This window comes from Rhodnius prolixus, unplaced genomic scaffold (assembly GCF_049639745.1).
Source record: "Rhodnius prolixus isolate KJV_2025 unplaced genomic scaffold, Rpr scaffold_1, whole genome shotgun sequence".
NCBI classification, from domain to species: Eukaryota; Metazoa; Arthropoda; class Insecta; order Hemiptera; family Reduviidae; genus Rhodnius; species Rhodnius prolixus.
Genome location: NW_027411581.1, coordinates 18,916,777 through 18,937,349, shown reverse-complemented (window position 1 = coordinate 18,937,349; position 20,573 = coordinate 18,916,777). Strand labels below are relative to the sequence as shown.

General features: G+C 32.5%; 1 protein-coding gene across 5 annotated transcripts in view; it reads right to left on the bottom strand.

Moving 5' to 3' along the window:
• LOC141456848 (uncharacterized) overlaps positions 1-20,573 on the bottom strand; it is a 74,087-nt gene that overhangs the window by 50,459 nt on the left and 3,055 nt on the right. For 3 of the 5 annotated variants that reach the window (XM_074133181.1, XM_074133217.1, XM_074133208.1), the window contains exon 4: positions 14,264-14,381. In XM_074133181.1, the coding sequence (XP_073989282.1) occupies positions 14,264-14,365 (102 nt within the window). In that variant the 5' untranslated portion in view covers positions 14,366-14,381. Of the gene's footprint in view, positions 1-13,201; positions 13,244-14,263; positions 14,382-20,573 lie in introns of those variants that run through there. The other 2 variants (XM_074133190.1, XM_074133220.1) reach the window with 2 other exon arrangements.

Here is a 20,573-nt window from a genome sequence, read left to right as displayed (position 1 = left end):
TAAGAAGCTTCTAAAAGAAGAAAAACTCCTGGCAGGCAGGATTCGATCGCGGATCTTCGCGTGGGTGACCTGTTACTCAGCTAATCTTTTTTCTAGAACCCTGTTTGCGCATCGTCCACTAAGGCCATTAGCGCCTCTAATTAGTATTTTTATTTTTGTTTATTACTTTTTTAATTAGTAATAATTTGAACCTTTAAGTAGTTATTTCACTACAATATCAGCTCAATATTTCGAACATTTGGTCATCTGTTATTTTAGTTATTCCTTATAAAACTATTGATTATAATTTAATTTACAGGAGATTATTAGGTGACATAATTGTGGGCGTACACGTATGACTATATCAAGGATCTTACGTCATTATTGTTCTAAAATTAAAATAATAACAAATTTGTTTAATTAGTTTGTTATTACTTTTGTGCTGGATGATGCGAGAATGCCCGGTGACTCTATTGTTCGGTTCAAGTTCAAGTTTGAACCACGTGTACAAAGTGTAGCCGCTAGCATTCTAATACTAGTTCATATTACCAGCTCTTTGTCTGTTCGTATGTTGTTCAACCGGTATCACTTGTTACTGGGGTCTTGCAAGTCTTCTTCACTTTCTATTTCATCTCCATGAGATAACATTCGTCCGCTGTTGTTTCTTTTTACTTTTCTATCACGTATTGGTTGTGGTTAATTAATCGCCAATGTATCTTTTTCTTCCTTGGCTATATTTACCTTTTTTTAATCATTTCGAGTATAGGCAACGACATTATTTTACTTTGTTCACTCTTAATATTGATTTCTTGACATTCAATTTTTAAAAAATTACAGCATTTAGTCGTCTTTAGTTCTTATGAATTGATTAAAAAAAATTATGAAATGAGAAACTTATACTTCAAAGATACGGTTGCCATTGAAGCAATATATTTGAAGAAGCTGCAATTCAAGAAATTTATAACTTTGAAGGAGCATGCATATACCTAGGTTTAAAAATTTCAGAGAAGGCGATATATGCATTGAGAGTCGGATCGACCCGAGTGTCTTTAGCCAACTATTTAAAAAGAAGTTGAAACTGACCCTCGGGCAGATGAATCTACAGAATCTCACGAAATGCGTACTTACGTTGTCATTATCATTAAGTAAAACAGCTACAAACGCGTTGAATTTTGTAAAGCCCTTTATTACAAAACCTGTAAAAAACACCATTTCATTAAAACTAGTAACTTCTCCTTTTTAGATTGCATGTTTTCATTTAAAATTTAACTTTTACTTCGCTCTGGTTTATAATTGGCTTTATTTGTTTCATTCTTTAATTAAAGCAATATAACCTTTTTTATTTTTCAACCTAACAGTAACCTAACCTCTCTGAGCCCTCTCGCTATATTACGAGTATGTATATTTACACACTGTACTCTTTTCATAATGAGGTCTCCCTTTCATTTGCATAAAAAAAATACTATGTATGTAGTATGTACAATAAGTGAGATTTAGACAAATATCAAAATGTAATAAAAAAGTTGATAAGCTACCCCTATTGGACACATTCCAAATAAATGTATAAAGCTTTGTTCGTTTTTAGTAACTTAAGGTTTCTGGACCAAAACTTTTTGATTCCAAGTAACTGGAAACTGACGGAAGGGTAACAGGCCAACTTAATGGAATAGACAGATTTTATGGAACTAGAACGAAAGCGAATCTTATCCTTTTAAAGAAATTATTCTGGAAGCTTTGGCTCTTTATTACTTATGTATGCAACAGGAGCTTTACCAATGATTCTGAGTAATTAATATTAGGCAGTTTGAACCCAAAGTTGTTGGACTTGCAGTGGGGGAACTAGGATGTACGAGTATATTAGACTTTTTTAGACAGTTATAGAGTTGAACGTCAGTGTTGTGTTCTGAAGAGAGTTCCTGGCGTTAGAGACAAGTGAGAGGATTCCAGGTGAATCTCTTGTCCAATGTACGTCCCAAGATATCTCACCTTAATAGCCTCAGGAAGTGGAGTGTTAATTTAAGGATGTATGTCCGTCTCCGGAGATGAAAGTAATGTGAGGATCGATTTTTTTATATTAAGCAGTATTCTGGTTTACCATCATCATTAAGTAGTTAAGATAGTTCTTGAGAGGATTCTAGGGTATGAGAGGAGGTGACTACAACAACAACAACAAAAGTAAGTTCTTTGGAATAAAAGTACGAAAATACTAGCAATAACAAATATCTGATAACATGTGGGAGCCAGTACACTTCTTACAGTGCAAGATCAACAAAGAAGGTTATAAGGTGAGAAAGCAGCCGGCTAAAGATGCTTGCATGTACGAGTATTACTAAGTTTTACAGTACCCAACTAGGATAATAAGCGCCCTCTAACGACGTTTTTCTGGTTGGCTAAACACACATGGAAATACTTGTCTAGGAGTTAGCTGCAAAATATTCAGCAGATCTGAATGTCATATTCTGTCGAAGGAACGAATAATGGCTGGAATTGCCAGTAATGCTTCACTCAAAGGTACTGAGATGACGTCTGCAACCTGTGACGACACTTTTGAATCGATGAATTATGTGGTTGAATGTTGACATTAATGTGTTGAATATTTTTAAAAAAATCATCTTTTGATAAAATATATGGAGAAATTTTTTTTAAAAAGACTACTTCCACACTAAGCCAACCAGAGAAACGTCGTTAGAGGGCGTTCATTATCCCAGATGGGTTCTGTAAAACTTAGTAATACATGCAAGCATCTCCAAGGAGATGGGAAAATTAAGAAGTTATTCCCTTAAAATTCCTTCGTATGTATTTTGTGTCAGTTTCAGTTGCCAGTTTCTAAAAAGATGAATACTACAAGAATTTTTTCTCGTACATAGTAGAGTTAAGTTCTATATTTTGCTGAAAAAGAAAAGAAAAAGAAAGAGCGATTATTCAAAGATCTTACAAAATAAAACTCAATTTTATATTGAAATCAAAAAGTATAATTTCCAGAAATAATTAATCATAAAAAGGTTCGGTCATGCGATAATTTATGGTTCGTATAATTTAGATATGAGCAACTTACAAGAATTACTACTCGTATTTTACTACTTAAAAATGAAATTCAACAATGAAGATCATAAATCTGCAATGAAGCGGCACGACACCATATCTGCGTCATAAAATTTAAATTATATGTTGGAAACAATAATCTAGTTTTATGTCCACGTTATGTAGTCTGAAAGGAAACGAATGTTTGACGATATATACAGGTATTTAGATGCACCATTTCGCTACGAAGACATAATATTCTCCACCAACATCTACATATGTGCTAAAATCTATAGCAGAGCTAGCAATGAAATATGAATGTATTTAAAAGTTATAGCCGATTAGAATGAATGGAAGAAAATGTTAGAGAAGGATTACGTGATTTTAATTTTGGTAAAGCTATAAGGATGGCAGGAATATAGAGTACTGATCCATCCATTAGTTGTAAGGTTTATGTAAATAGTTGTATATAGTAGAGGGATGACTGTGTGAAGCGAATGTATTTATAAGTAAGAATGGAGAGTGAGTGATATTCTAGTGATAAGCACCTAGACGATGCTGGCTGTATGGCGAAAACCAATGCCAAAAAAAGAAAAAAAAAGCCAAAAAAATCTAATTTATTCTACCGATATGTATAAACTAGTGTGATCAAAATAATTTTCATTTTTCTTATGAATTTATAATTTATAGTTAACAAATGTAACTGAATAAATAAAATAATATTTTAAATATATAATAACAGTGATAAGATGACGAAGGATTACAGAATATAATGACTTACTTTCAATGCCAAACTCAAATTTTAACTCTGTAATTTATACAACAGCATGTTATGGAACTGTTGTAAAGGGTGGTGTCCCGCTAAAAATAATTGTTTCGCCAATAATTTACTGAAACAATTATTTCATTTTTTATAAAAAACAAAGAAGCAATTAATATTACCAGATTTTGTTCCTTCAGTATTTATATATCAGGAAGTCCACAAATTATATATAGCCCTCACTAAAACTGCATTAAATTTTTTAAGCATTGTAATATGCCAAATTATCCACTGGCCAAACCTGTTGCTATCTAAACAGTACTTAAACGTTTATTTTGGGCAAGAGTAATAGTTAAACTTATAAATGAATTTGAAATTAGTCTAGAATTGTTAAACAATGTTCATTAGTGGTGTAACATATTCAATGAATGCTTACAAAAGTGGTACTTAGTCTAACCTTTTTAAATTAGTTTGCCACTCCCCCCCCAAAAAAGCAATAAGCATCAATCAAATTCCACTCACAAAGATTACAATAGATCTTGAGAGAAATCACTACTTTACAAAGCAGTATACGAGTATATCTCTAGATAACATGTGCAGGTTAGAATTCAAATTCACATTTAAGAGATGATTTCGTAACGAGACTGAGGATCTAATATAGTATATTAGCTGTTTTGCAAAAAGTTAACTGAATTTAGAATGAAATATCTTGTGTAAATTGCATCTTGCTGGAGAAGAGTTTAAATATCTAAATGTTATCCATGACTGATCCATTTTTGTTAGTTACATTAAAAATATTATAATTTTCGTCTTAATTATTTCGGAATATTTCTTAATTTATCTGTTTTCGATCTAATACTTTTTATTAGTATAAAATTTGTTTTACTGTAAATCAAAGGTTTATCTCTCAATTTTGGAAAATATAGTTTCAGACATAAATATAAATTTATTTTGTGATTGGTCCTTGCAGTGGGTCTCCTCCTCTCTTTCACATTCTCCTGAATTATTATTTTTAGTAGTTTTTGGTGGTAGCTTTTCATTCTTCTAATTTTTTGTCGAAAAATATCTTTTTTAGTAATTTCTTTAGTACTAATTTAGTTTATTTTTCCACATAATTATTATGGCAGAATTTATTTGAACGACTTCAACAGAAATGAATGGTAAGTTAATTGTATTTCTTTTTTTTATTGCAATAATTTTTAATTTATAAATTATAACTTAAAAAAGATGTAAGTTTGTAACACGTAAACTGAACAAACTGCCTAAATCAGAAGAAATTTTATGAAGTTATTCGTATTACTTCGATCGCCAGGTTTTCATACTCTGCAGGTAAATTAGTTGTAACTTTGCTCTGGAATACATTTGAAATGCAACGTATTGCAGTCAAAGACAGAAAAGAGAAACAATATTCGCTTAACTTACGATTTTAAGCAGAAGATATGAGTGGATACATGATTGGAGTTGTTGGCAAAGGTCCCCTTAAAACCCTGCCAGTGTAAATTAAGAAGTAATGTTAATGTTCAAACCGGTTTCACCTTCTACTATTGATTACTGAGTTGCAATCGGATACCTTAATCTAATATGTTTTACAGTATACTTACTTCCAAGGATAAGGCCAGCAATCGAAGTCTTATTGCGTTACAGAATCCATGGTCCTATCTTTCCCATATTTCATTTATAGCTTTTAGCAATATGCAGAGATTCTTTTAAATTCAATTGCGCCGATCTGCCAGATTTAAAAACTCTATTTGATACACATAAACTACTGTGATCTTTTAAAAGTTTTTTGCTTTAAGTTAATAGAAAATGTTTGATTCAAATACCTTCAGACACAATTCTTTTATAGGCCTCTAGAACAAGTAGGTTCATTTGTTTTTCGAATAATAATTAAAAAAAAAAACAAATTAATAAATATACGATTGAAAATCGATTTAATAAATCACTAATACTGACTAGCAGACTCTTAACAGTGGTTTGAGATGAATTCTCGACGATAATGGGTATAGATATTCATTATTCAAGGTCCATTCATCTAAACGCACATGATCAAAATGAGGTGTTTACTAGATGCCGGTCAATATTGCAGTGAATAGTAATGAACGTACGGACGAGGATGCAAAAAGGAGCTAGCTGCCTTTATCCAAACAAATCATGCTATTTCTGTTCGATCTACGGAGCACAAATGTGCTAAGTGCGGGGATATAGTAGTTATGCCGCTTGTATTTGAAACTGGGCGAAGTTTTTTTTTTACTTTTTTGAAAACTTTTTGTTTGACAAATTATGTGTTCTAATCCCGTTCACGACGCCAAATAGGTAGTTGGACGAACAAGGTGAGTATTTTACTTTTTACAATTGTACATGAAACATGCAACAAATAAGAATATTAAGATCAGTAGAAAAATACAAATGAGAAAACCCAAGATACTAAGCAATGCTAAAATCAAGAATTAACGCAGCACGAATCATTGATTCCGTCAAGGCTAAACGATTGGTCATAAATGTGTAAAAAAAAATGGGTATCTCCTAAATGCGGAAAGAAGGCCGATGTATTCTCGACGCCAAGAAAGAGAGGCAATGTGTTGGAAGGGTGTCAGGCACTGCGTTCCCGGAGGAACTTGATAAGCGCACTCCAAAATCATTCACCTTATTATGTAAGAAGGAGGCTATTTGCTTAATTAAAGTAAATAAATATATGCAACAAAATTTAAGTTAATATCTAGGTACTTGTAAAACCTAATGATGGAATATGGAGTCCTCCTAAATTAGTTTATGTACTTCAAAACGTAAGATATTTCGAGTATTTCCCAATTGGTGAATGAATTTATTATTTATATATTTACTGATGAGAATGTATTTATTAGCGTAAGTTTAATTAAGATAAAGGCTGGCACAAATACTATAAAATTACTCTAGTCGAATAGTGTGATAATGAGAGAAATGATGATGGAAATTTACCCTAAAACTTGAAACTTAACGATGCAACTTAACGAAACTGCGTGCAGAACCTGCGATAACAGTCCCACCCAGCTAGAGTGTCTGCAGAAGAAAACAGGACCATCTAAGTGCAGTAAAAGATAAAAACAAATAAGCGAAAAACGCTATGTTCCTATGTCACTCAAAATAGTTACGACACTATAGTTCAATGTTTCAATATTTATATGCCGCCGGTGTCGTATCGTACCGCTACGTTGCAGATTTATCGTTAGCAATGTGGATTTTATTTCTAAGAAGTACTAGCAACCTTGTTTTATTGCATTTTCATTACGAGATATAGAATAGATGAGTATTTTAAAAAATGATGATACATTAAAACTAAATTCTTGAATGCTGAGGTTACATAATTTTTTTTTCAGACATTTTGTCCAATTACTGATCAGGAGTCATGGACGAAAACGGATAGCTAACCTGCTTAACTATATATTTCTCATATTATATCTCATTAAATAAAAACCAAGGCCTAGTATGGAAATCGAATCCAGTACCACAATACATCCTAGTTTAACCGTTAGGTTACCAAAGAGCCTAAAAAAACTGTTTTATAAGTTATAAATTATCGCTATTATGATGAACTATTTTGCGATTAATAATACTTTCTTTTATATTTAAGGATCTCTTATTTATATTGCACTCCTTCTTATTTATATTGACTCCTTTTTTGAGGGGAATTTTCTACTTTTATGCGTAAGTTAAAAGAAAATTTTCAACAATTTCTTTAGGGTGGAGTATGTGCAAAAGCATATCCAATGAATTTGAAGGCTTTCTAGCGACATTAGAGAAGCATCTCTAGAACGAAGCACGTATGGCTGATCTGAGAATGTACCAAGATGCCCGACAGATACCTGAAAACTTCTTGAATAAGCAAAAGTTCCTAGTGCATCCAAAGTAACTATTATCGACGTTTCCCTAGCGTAGATTCCCGAATGATTTTCGATTAAACTAAAAAACATAAATTAAAAGGACTGCATGAGTTTGATTTTAATGGAGAATGCATTGCTTTATTTTAATTAATTTCTCATTGGAAATTATAAGTACTGACATTATTTAATAAAAATCATGTTCAGAAAGAGATGCACTGCATCCAAGGTTTCAAATGACTCCACAACAAAGCCGAACATAAAGAAGAACCAAGCCGGGCTCTTATATAAAAAGACAATTCGCTATAAAAAAATATAAAACGGAAGTAAGCAGATCAATCAGAAAAGCACAAAGACCTTCAAACAAAAGGTAAGCACACTTTGGGTCCACCTACACTTCTCTTTTAAAAGGATTTTACAAGTAAAAAGCAAAAAGTTTAGGTAGGTAAAGCATAAAACAAAAATACTAAATTGCTTGAAGAATTATTAAGAAAATATTCTAGCGATAAATATTAATTTTTCTAATTTTTATTAGCGTTTAAGATATCTTTTAAATTTAAGAGAAAGGACGCCTTACTGTGTAATAAAGAAGTTTTGTTAACAAGGCACTATCAATTCTATTCACATAAATTTCTGGGCAGCTACCCAACTATGGCTCAGTTTTAATTAGTTTCCATGATGAATAGCTTAGCGCCGAGGTAATGATATTAATTAAAAAATGGGTTTTCAAAATTCTGGTTATATCACTGCAACGCTCTTTAGTATATTTAAATAAAATACTTATTAGAATCACGAAGGGGCGGATATTAGTCTAGTAATTGTAAAATCGACGCTTTGTATGTGGGAGATCTCCAGTTCGAATCCCACGTTTAGTAACTCTATATTTGTTAGAAAAACAAAATATTAATAGTCAAGTATGAGCTTCCGCCTCCGTTCGCGACACCTAATTGGTAGTTGGACGTTAAGCCCCGCCTGAAAAAATAGGCGATTACTTTACTTACTTACTTTTAGATAAAAATGTTTTATTAATGGGAAGAGATTCTTTGTGGGTTACCAATTTGGGCTTACCAAGATTCGTTTCGTTCAATTTATTTTACGTTCTTACCCATCTTGGATGGACCAGCCTCTAACTTACTAATATATTATTATTTGTAATGCATTTATTCATGGCTAAAATAATATTGTTTTTCCATAGTTCCTGCAACACTATTGCTTTCTTCTTCAAAGAAGAGAACAGAGAACGCTCTTCCCCCTGAACTGGAGAACACTTTAAGAAAGGATAACGTTATATATTTGATCTTGGTTATTTTCTTCCAGTGGAGTTGCACTGACAGTGCAATACAGCCATTGTTTTAAGACGAATTAGAAGGCCGAAATTAAACAAATAATTGTAAGATTAAAAGCCTGCTTGCAAATAATCAGATGTGTTTAGCTGATTAAATAAAGAAATATGTCTGCCCCAGTTTAACCAAAGAAATGAAATCAAGCTGAAAAGTAAAAGGCGAGGTTACGGGAAAAACAATTATGTTTTACAAAATGGTATTTATAATGCCTAAATAATTCAATATTTCTCTCCAAAAATCTATAATGTACACCATTTTAACTCTTTGCAGAAATAAACATTCAGTAATGGATAATTATTATTCTATTAGAACAAATTAATATAAGAATCTATTAAGCTAATGAATTATTCATTGAAATACCACTATTAAGAATGAGTCCCTTTATAATTTCTGATAATTAAATGCTACAGGTCCCACTAAAGCATAATAAATCTCCCGAATGAAGTTAATGATTATATGATTAAATACAGGATTACAATTTTCTAAACACAAATTGTTCAAATTAGCGTTTAAACAATCTCATTAAATCTTTAACAGAGTATCTTTATTGTTCGAAATAAACAGTGCACATTTTATATTTCTCTTACAAAAAATCCAGGTGATATTTGGTGAATTAACTATATTTTGGTTAAGGTGTCATGTGTGAAAAAAATAACTCATTTTTGAGAAAGCTGTTATTCAGAACTACATAAATAATCTCTCACGTAGGCAAGCGCCTGGATTTGATCTCGTATCTCTAACAATTCTTTGCAATCTTTTTTAAAAAAACCGTGGTATTTCTGACTTCCGAGATGATGTCATAATTCTCTGAACAATCTATTTCTAAACTTCATACACCTCATCGGCCCTTTTCTCTTACTCAACCATGTTTATTTTTACCAGTAAGTAATGTAAAAGTAAAGTATTCGCCTATTTTTTCAGGCGGGTTGAACGTAATTACCAATTACATATCGTGGACGGGGGGAACGGAATATACTTTACAGTAACCATTTTTTTTTTTAACAAATAAAAAGTAGCTAAACGCGGGATTCGAAGTGGGGATCTTCCACTTACAAAGTCACGCTCGTAACTAAATATTAGACCAACACCTGACCCTATTAAAACAAAATAATAATAATAATGGAAATACATACTTATTCTTAAACATATCCTTCCAATCCTCGAAGACTTGAAAGTTATGCCAGACCATCAATATGGATTTAAACGTCACTATTCACCTGTACACTAATGTTATCGTGTAGTAGACACATAGCATCCACTCTTGAGAAAGCTATTTGGGGACTTTCCTCGATTTACAGCAGGGATTTTGTAAGGCATACTGTCTCACCGAAGACCAGCCACGTATAATTTTTAAATCTTGTCCGATAGGTACATCCTAGTAAAAATAGGATCTTCTTTCTCTCCACTTTTCCAGAGTGGAATACCAATTCTTATCCTTCATTCTATTTACACTTCAGACAAACCAACTGAACCTAATACTAAAATTCTCACATTCGAAGATGACACCGCCTAATTCTCCACTAATCATGTTTCTAAAATAGCTCACAGAAATCTGCAACCACATCTCTCCTCATTAGAACCGAAGTTCAAGAGATGGGCTATTAAGCTCAATGAAACTAAGTCTCAAAACATCAGCTTCACTCTTCGTCGCATTACTCTTCAGCAACCTAACACCTCAACTATTATTAGTTTCACTCACTATTTTGGACTTAATTAAGAATGAAGACTCCCCTGGAAATTACTTACTAGTTTTAAAAGAACAAAACTAAGATGACGCTTTCAGTAACTTAGAAGACTCTTAGACGATAGATCTGGACAATAAAAGGCTAATTTATACTTCAACCTTAAAAACCCATCTGGGCGTATGGAATTGAGCTATGGGGTTCAACTAACGCACTAATCTCCAAAGAATTCAATCACCACAATCTAACACATTCATTCAATAGGTAAACGCTCCTTTTTTACTGGATTATCCATAATTATCTTAATAATCCTCTTATCATCCAAGTCACCAAAACCGGATGCAGAAAACTTCACTTCTACCTGCAGTCACGCGGAATAAATCCTAGTAAAAGTAATAATAAAATTTTATTAACGTGACCACAAAGATTCCTAGTCTAAACGATTATAACAAACACTACGTCATTCTATTTATAACTTCGAATTTTTAATACTAACAAGTTTAATGTTACATAGAAGGATAATTAGTAGAGTAGACGGGCATTGTGAGTTATGTTTGTAACCTGCGTCAGCAAATGTTAATAGAAATTTCACGCATAACTGTTTATTATGTGATTATTGGAAGTTTATCCATAGCATTTCTATTCGATGCCATACTTAAGGACTGAAAGAATTTAGACATACGTAAGGCAACAAAGAACGTAATACAATGCTACTTCTACAATCAAGATCAGATCGAGCTATTTTTGTTATTGCTTTGTCCTTTTTTTTAATCGCACAAGTAAATTAAATACAGAACAGTTCTTCACAATGAAACATAATGTACACAAGCGAGAATACTTACAATCACTAACTTTAAATGAGATACAATTCTTTCTAAATGATAAAGAAGTGAAAGCCTGTCGAAACTAATAGTGGAAAATAAATATTTAAATTAATATCGTTTTTAGTATTAATGTTAATGAATATCGGACTAATTTTTTGATATAGTAGGCAGCTTTTACCGTGAGACGCCTTTTCTCTCAAATTCGACTGGTAGTAAATACTTTGTGAAGTTCTTCCCAAAGAGAAATAAGTTCATTGTCCACAGCACCGAATAGAGATTAAAAAAAAAAGAAGCTGTACCACTTTCTGGGACAGGCTGGGCGAATATCACACGCGAATATCATAAGAAGGGCAAAGTAAATATGACGTCAACAAGATGTACAATCTAAGTAGTTGGTTGTGAGATAGTAGGCTTATAAAGACTAGGAAACGAATTAGTAAAAGGAAATAACTTGTACTTCTGTAGCTGTATTAATGTCAAAGAAACAGGAAGACTGATTTGCAGTGAACTTCTATTATTTACTTGACACTGTTCTGTTGTTAGTAATACTACTTCAGAAACCACCTTATGGCTAGAATACAATAATAAAATAACCGAAATAAAATTACTGACGTTTCATTAAATCCATTACACGTGTACATGTAACATTATTGGGGCGTCTGAAAGGTATTTGTTAATTAGAGATGCCAGTCAGGGCTTTTTATTGTTACTGCAAACAAGAGAATTGTTTGTTTACCATCGTGTTGGCTTCACATTCCATTATACTTAATTAGTCCATTTCAAGTTACTTTTCCAAATCACCAAATATTTGACTACATTATTCTTCTATAATGTAGAAGAATAATGTTGTGATCTTGTAAAAAGTTATCCGAAAAAACAAATATGTTTTGAGAATCCGTAATCAGGATTTTTTGAAGTATTGACAAAATATTTAAACTCCTTCTTATGTTTATAGCCCCTTTAGTTTTTTGAAACTTATGTTCTGATGATTTTGGTAATGTTAACGTTAAGCCTTGTAAACTGGTTAGAAAAACTCTTCACTATTTAATACAATGATAGAATACTGTTCTCTTTCAGCACTACGTGATAAAATCAATATAAATGGATTATAGATGTTTATAGAAATAATTATTTTTTTAAAAAAATAAATATAGATTGATTAGCCCAATATATTCATCAGAAATGGAGGCAATAAATAAAAAAAGAAGTTACCAGATAAATATGTGAAATTGTTATTAGATACATATTTGAAATTATACATTGAAAAGAATGGAATGTAAAAACTAAAAACAAGTATTTTAACGTAGCAGAAAAATTTTAACATTTAATTAGTTGATAAAAGTAAATAAACCAGATTTTAAGCGCCTACATATCCAAAAGTTGTTTCCAAGATCTAAACCAGCTTTCCATAGATATGGATTAATCAAACTCATAAGCATGAATTTAAAGTGGGAAAAATTTGCCGCGAGAATCTCATTCCTCACATGTCAAGACTTTTTTTGTATAGAGAAGTAGAAGAAGAAGTGGATAAATATGTTCTAGGGAATCTTAAAAAGCGTTTCTATGTTTGGATGAAGCTGATTAAAAAGAAAAAAGTACACATAATCTAAAAGGAATTTGAATGTATGCTAGTTTCTTGATTTCCAACTTATTTCTAGCTCTAATTTTTGTTTATCTTCTAAATAAATTTTACAATTTATTACGAACTTCTTACTTTTTGAAGTAAAAACTCCTTTACCTGTAAATAAGTTGAAATCTGTTGCATCAGGTCTCTTTGTAAAGTTATTAAGTTGTTTTGTTAAACTATTCCCTAGTCTACTTAGTAGTTGTTCGCCAGTAACTGCAACAAATTTGTTATTAAGACTAATTTAAGACTATGGAAAACCGGTTCCGTCTTAGTACAGTATATTGAAGATGGATATGTGCAATTTGTATTTACACTATTATTAGGAACGCCTACTAAAGGGTAAAAAAAAAAAAATGAGGTGAATACTAGTAAGTACGAGTACTTACTCGTGACTTCATGCACTGAGCTTCATATTACTTAATATTAAATTTTCAAAAAAAACAGTAACGTTGAAGTAGATAAGCTGAAACTACTCCTGACTATTCTAAATAGAACAAAGAGGCTTAGAAACAAGAATATCAGGTTCTCACCTGTCAGTTGTATACACCATCCTTAATCAATCGATACACCTCGTACAATCGGTTAAAAGATCCTTAATGATGGTTATTGAGTCAAAACCTTAATTTATACAAACTTATTATTGTTCTTTCTTCGTGGGCATATCTCATAACTTAAACTTACTCGTATTTCGATTTCATAACTTTAAAGAGCCTCAGTCTGTTGTCCGAAAATACTGAAAAGGTTTCCTGCACTTTCGTTTGTCGAGATAGCGAGTTTGATACTGGGGTAAAAACATTCAATTTTGAAAGATTGTTTTGTTTTTATTTAATGCTGATTGACTGAATAGTCTAGTACGAATCTCCAGACGTTTCCTGCATGACGGAGAGTGGTAAGGATGGCTTTGCTATACCCAGCAACAATAACCTCCTTTAACTTTACGGAGGGATAAAATGAAAATATACAAGAACAAGAGTTTAAAATAAAGAGACTGAGAAATTGAGACTGTCCGGGAAATGCTTATAGTACTTACAGAAACTGCCAAATTTCCCGCGGCCCAGGGCTGCCAACGCAAAAAGTGGTGATCTTGAAGACCTAATCATCAAATGACAGCAAATTTCTAGGTGACCAATAAAAATGCGCGTGGCTGGTAACCCATACATTAATATAACTCACCTGGGCATCTGCGATTAGAGAAGTTTGATTATAACAGTTCATTTTTTGGCTACTTCTCTGGGGACGATGAGAGATGACGAGGTTTGGAAGCGGTTGATTCATACAAGGTTTTCTAGAACTGTAATCACAAGGAAAACAAACATTAAAGGTTAGTTGAATAAATTTAATTGTATAAATGAAAAGATATCAGTCATCATAAGCTGCTTTGAGAAGCTCAGCTTAAAGGTGAAAACGTAATTGAACGAGTGTTACAAGCATCTTGAAGCTGATTGTAGTACTTGCCGTAAGTTGAATTAAAATATTTGAAACTAAATAAGAGCTGAGCATTAAAAACATTTCTACATATTTATGTTTATAACAAGCCATTACAGGTTTTTTAATAGTAATAATTCACTTTTTGGCTACATTTTTAACACGATGTTGGGACTATATATTTCATAGTCATTTTAAAACACCTTGTTGACGTGTTATCCCAGTCACCATAGGTTAGCTGAATGTAATAAATACAAAAAATAAAATCAAGGGAAACTAATATAAAGTTATTATAAAAGCGACAGCAAATTTGAAGAATAAATTGTGATTAACAACCTCATTAAAATGCGTCTAGAAATCTGCCAACAGAACTACAACGTTGTCCTTGCTTCTACCTCCCAGTCTGGACAGGTAATAGTAGAAAATAAATAAATGAATAAAAACAAAAAAACCATATAGCGACTTTTTATCCGTCTATACACGTGTTTAGTTATAAGAAGTTTAGTTTTGGCAATCTGCCATGTTCCTGACCTACATGGTTTGCAAATTCTAAACAAGACATTGGAATGTAACGTTTCCTGGGTGAATGACAACCGGCGCAGTAAAAAACTTCATATTAAGTATATTCTTCCCTTAAATATCCACTCAAATTCTTTAACTAGTTAAATAATCAATATTTTTTAATTAATGGCTGTTTAAAAAAATATATCTATAAAAATGTGAATTTGTTACGCCATTTTTTGGTTAGTTAAATAAATTTATATAAAAAGTAATATTTCAGTGCCTTGCATAATGCGCGGTAGAAAACTAAAAGGCTTTACAAAATCAGATGTACTTATAGGAAAATATAAAGAAATACAATCTTGCATTGTATCAAAATTCTATCCGCTTACTTTAACTTCCTCGTTATACAAGACAGATAATTGCAAGACAGGGAACACAGGTAATTGTAAGACAAGCCTAAGTGCCAGATAAAGAAGAAAGTTGAGATAACCCTCAAATTTAATGGTGCGCTCAATTAAGAATAAATAAGTAAAAATCATTGAGGAAATTTAATATGAAAAATTGTTATTTGTTTACAAAATCGTACAGATATGATACCTTTTGGTTTAATGCTACTTTAATTAATCCTTTGCTGATCAATTTCTCGTTTTATTGTTCCATCTGAAGTGAGAATCAACTATTAGAGCCATGGACTTCACTTGCATTCATTCAGAGAGTTCGTGTTTAAATATAATAATGATTCCAACAGTACGTCAAATTCTACAATACCACTCTTTTTATGAAGATTGTCGGAGTTGAAATGAGCAAAACAAATTACAGGCTACTACGAAAACAAATTTCTTGTTTTGAAAATTGACATCCATTTCTTTTGCTGCAGTCAAACGCACGTAACAATAAAAAAGAGTGGTGATGTAGAAATTGACAATTGAAAAAACGGAACTGCAACTTGGTACCTTCCGAAAAAAATAACCCTAACTTTAAGGTTATTTAACTACCTTCTAAGGTTACTTTTTCTAAGAGTTAGATTTAGCGATAATTTCAAAACTGGAACCTTAAGAGGTTACAATTAGCTTACTTCTAGGTGTAAAAGGCTGTGATTTCTAAATTTCTTTCACAAAACCATTAACTAAAAGTAAGGAATATTATTGCAATCTATTGTTTCTGTTCAGGTCTTCATATCCTACTACTACTTGGTATTTAATGGGAGTGGAATCATTTTAATCAGGAATGGTTAGCAGGGAGCCAAAAACACCTTCCACAAAATTAAACACTCCTCCCCAGTTTCTTCATACGTCACCATACCTAGAGCCCAAGAGGTTCTCACCTGACCTACGTCGATAGATCTGACGAGTAAATAGATAGGTCTAGGAGGGAGATACACTAATTAGTTGGCGTCATTATGGTCGCTGTGGCATAGGCTTTCTGACCATGAATCTATCTAATCGATTCTGGGCTATCAGAGAATTTTTGTTTTTGAGATACAGTATTCACACGTATTTAAAGACTAATTTTTTCTTTTTCTTTTCTTAAGGAAACTTCCTCAAACCGGTTGCTACTGGTGAAAAATCAAAAGATCGTGAACGATAAGAAAAAATAAAGTTTAGGATTACCCTCAAGAAGCAATATTGGTAGATTGCGAACGAGTTTAGAGTGAAATCAGAGACCTGTAATTTAATAGCCACTTAGTAAGTGGGTTGTTCACCTTAAGAAAAAGTTATTACCTTAACTTCCTTGAAATTACTGATTTTCGGCAAAAATTTGTCAGTATATTATAGAAACTGTGTTTTATATTTGTAAAGACATCGCAAATTATTAGCCATCAAATTTTAAAAACAATTTTACTCTTTCAATTCTTCCAGCCAGAAATAATAGAATTTTTTTAATTTTTTTTTAGCTCAATAGAAATCATTTTAATAATAAAATTATTTATCACTAAATTCTTATATCTCTCAATATTATTTGGCTTTTCTTATTATTAGTTAAATTTCATATTATACATTTATTCTATAATAATAATAATAATAATAAAACTGAATTAACTTTAAATTGTACGATTAATGCCTTGACAATTAAGGAAAAGAACTAAAATTTGATGGAATATTAGTTGTAAAATTCGCCGAAATTTAAGTATTATTATCAATTCAACTTCAACATTCGCCTCACTCAACAAATTGGAGAATAAACAAATTGACATCCATACAATATTCACAACTTTTCGACAAGTAATATATAATTTCTTATTGGCTATTTATTAAGAATTACGGGCGTTTAATTTCAAACCTGAATTCAAAAGATACATTCAATTGATAACGATGGAAAATGGAGTTAGGCTACGTCTTTTTTAAAAGATCGAAGAATAATAATAAGGCGTACCATTTTAATGGATAATTTCATAGCCTACGCAAAATGTACAGATAAGTGGATATATAAAAACGCTTTAAGCTATGGATATAAGTACAGGTACAGAAAAAAACAAAATTAAAGCAAATACAATGTTAAGAAATAAATAAAAAGGCTAATGCTAAGGACGGCCGGTGAAGTTCAATGTTACATTTGTAAACGTATTTAACTAGTTCAGCGAACCAGTTGAACTGGATCTCAGCTTGTAGGAGGAGTAATAATTATGCAACATGTAGCACAGAGAAGAAAGTGGTTGCTACAACAAATCTGGAACATGTTGTTTATTAACAAAACATCGCCTAAATGATAACACTGTGTTCCATTTTGAAGTTTTAATATTGGGCTAAAAAATTGTGGCGGCTGATGCATGAAGCATTTCGACGTTGCAGTTAACTCCCCTGCAAATATACTCATAAGACAAGAAAGCACTTTACCACAAAACAGTGCACCATTCAGGCAAAGTGTAGTTACTGGCTTAAAACTTTCAGTTTATTTATGTAAACTTAAGTAGAGATGGACACTTACAGCATTCATCATTGTCGCTGAGTACGTTGTATTGATGACGAGCCTCTCTCAGATTTATGGCTTCTCACGATATAATGGGACTCGTATCAGACCACTTATTTTGCGGAGTTTGTGAGAAGGAAGAGAAAGAGGGCCATTGATTCCTTACTGCTTAAGATGTGAGAAGAAAGGTTCAACCTTTCGTAAATTTTTTTAAAGTTAATAATATTAAAATAGGAATAGACTTATGCAGGACATTGGAGGACAGGATAGTGCGGCCCTTCATTAATACTTTTGTGCAAGTTCTGGCTCTCAGACTTCAAAAGGTTTTGCACCCCTGGGTTAAAGGACCTGGATTTTAAGAGTGAACGGTCAACTCATATATTGACAATTACGATTTCTTTATCGAACATTGGATACAAATTTGTCGTAAACTAAACCATTTCTTTTTTTCTTAATTAATAACTATCAATTATCACCTTAGCAATAAAAATATTCTATCTTTGTTCTGACTGCTTCTTTCCTATAAGTTCTACAAAAACACTAGGCTGCCTCTCTCGTAATTTAGGAGCTGGTGACACCCAAGTGTGCATCTCCGGTTTTCATGGGTCTTTTGTGAAGGTGAGCGTAAACTATAAGACAAATCTGTGACTTTCGAGCGGTCTATCTGCTGGGCCATTCATTTGGATAAGATTAATTTAAGCCTCTAACTTTTTGCAGAACCCGTTTTTAAAAAAATCTGCCGGCTTTTCAAAAAGACAGCTTCCTTGAAAAACAACAATAAATAACAAATATTTAAACATACGGTCGATTGCAGTCTTGCTTACTTGAGCATAAAAAACCAAAAATAAATTTAATAATATAAAATAAAAACAAAGAAAATATTAAATTAAGAAAATGAAAATATTCAGAGAAAGTGAAGTGTTAGGATAACTTCTTTTCTAGGGCGATTTATGTGTAACGATTTGCAAATGCACATGCTTAAATTTATTTGTGTTCTAAGTAAAGCTTAGAAGGAGCAAGTATTAAGTTGCCTTCTTCACAAGAATGTATCACGCAAAGCGAGAAATTACTGCATTTTATTTTATTTTTCTTTAGAAATAGCAACGTGAGATTAAATCTACTGGCAGAAAGGCTTTGACTGAGTCTGGGCTATTACTACAGCACAGGACAGGATTCTGTCCTGCCATCCTTAACTCAGAAGCGAAATATCTGTGCAATCTGAAGAGGACGCGGTTGTAAATAATGTTAATTGAAATTTTCAAATAGAGGCTTGTGAAGAATTTTCTGTGAAGCGACAAAGAGAAATAGTAATTACACCTCGAAACTTTGATACGCTTGGCCGGTTGTGAGTTAATAGAGTCTGCGTGCTCCACTGACTTAAATAAAAGAAACCAATTGGTTTGATGAGCTTGATCTTGCCTGAGGCCCTGCTTAGCACAAGTATGTCTATTTTTATTGAGCATTTAGAACTACGATAACGACGATTTTCTTGAGGCCTTAAAAAACACGCAGGAAAAACAGTTTAAAATTTTGAGAAATTTCCTGGGAATTCTTCTAGCTAATTAGTTTTCCAATCAGTACGTGAGAAATGTAGAGTTACTTATCAACCAGAGTCGTCCGGAATTAGGTTTCGCGCGATGAACTTATTCGCCAGAAGTAGCGGCTTCAACTCAAGGAAAAGTTGCCTCTAAATTTTCTCTTACAAGGAGACTCAGTAGCTACAATTCAGTAAATGATGGACGATTCACTTGATGAGAGAATTCGGCCAGGGCACCATATAAGTTGAGTGCCTTAACATAAAATATAAAAAAAAGATCATCTACACTAGTTCAATGTCGTAACCCAGAGCCTTGAAAAATAACAGTAAATAAAGAAGACTGATTCGGACAAGAGTTGGATTAAACTGAACAGTTTTCATTCTTCATTTACCTAACAATTAAAGAAAACAGTTTACTAATTATTACTACATTTCATCCTTCGTTTAAGCGCTGCCAATAAAAATTATGAACTTAAAATGAATATGAAATTGATAACGTGAAATTAAAATTCTCGGAAACCATCTGAAACAAACTCAGATATTTATCAATTTCAATCGAAATGTACGTACAAATGTTCTTAAGTTATGTAAACGTGGTTCCATAAAGCATTACTAAAAGTAAAGTAAAGTAATCGCCTATTTTTTCAGGCGGGGCTTAACGTCCAACTACCAATTAGGTGTCGTGGACGGAGGTGAATAGCAAACGTACTTTACTGTAAATTTCTTTTATTAACCATTGAATAAAACCCAAGGCCTAAAGACCGGGAATCGGACCCAGTACCACAATGCATATTAGCTTTGCAGGCCTCGCCTCTAACCGCAAGGCTACCGTGGCGCCTTAAAGCATCATTATTCTTTTAGATAATCACAGCAAATAAGATCTGTGTGGCCATCCTCCTTGATGGACCAAGGGAGATCCTCCTAGATTCCCGAAAGCCCAGTATGGCTCGTACTTAAAATATAAGAACATCATGTCAAGTAGTTTTTTTGTTTTGTTTTAATGATTTTGACTCTAGAAATCAAGACTTCGTCCCTAAAAAAGGGTTAAGCAAATACCCATAACATTAGCAAAGATCATCTGCACCTGCCAGCTGTCACTGCTCCCATAAT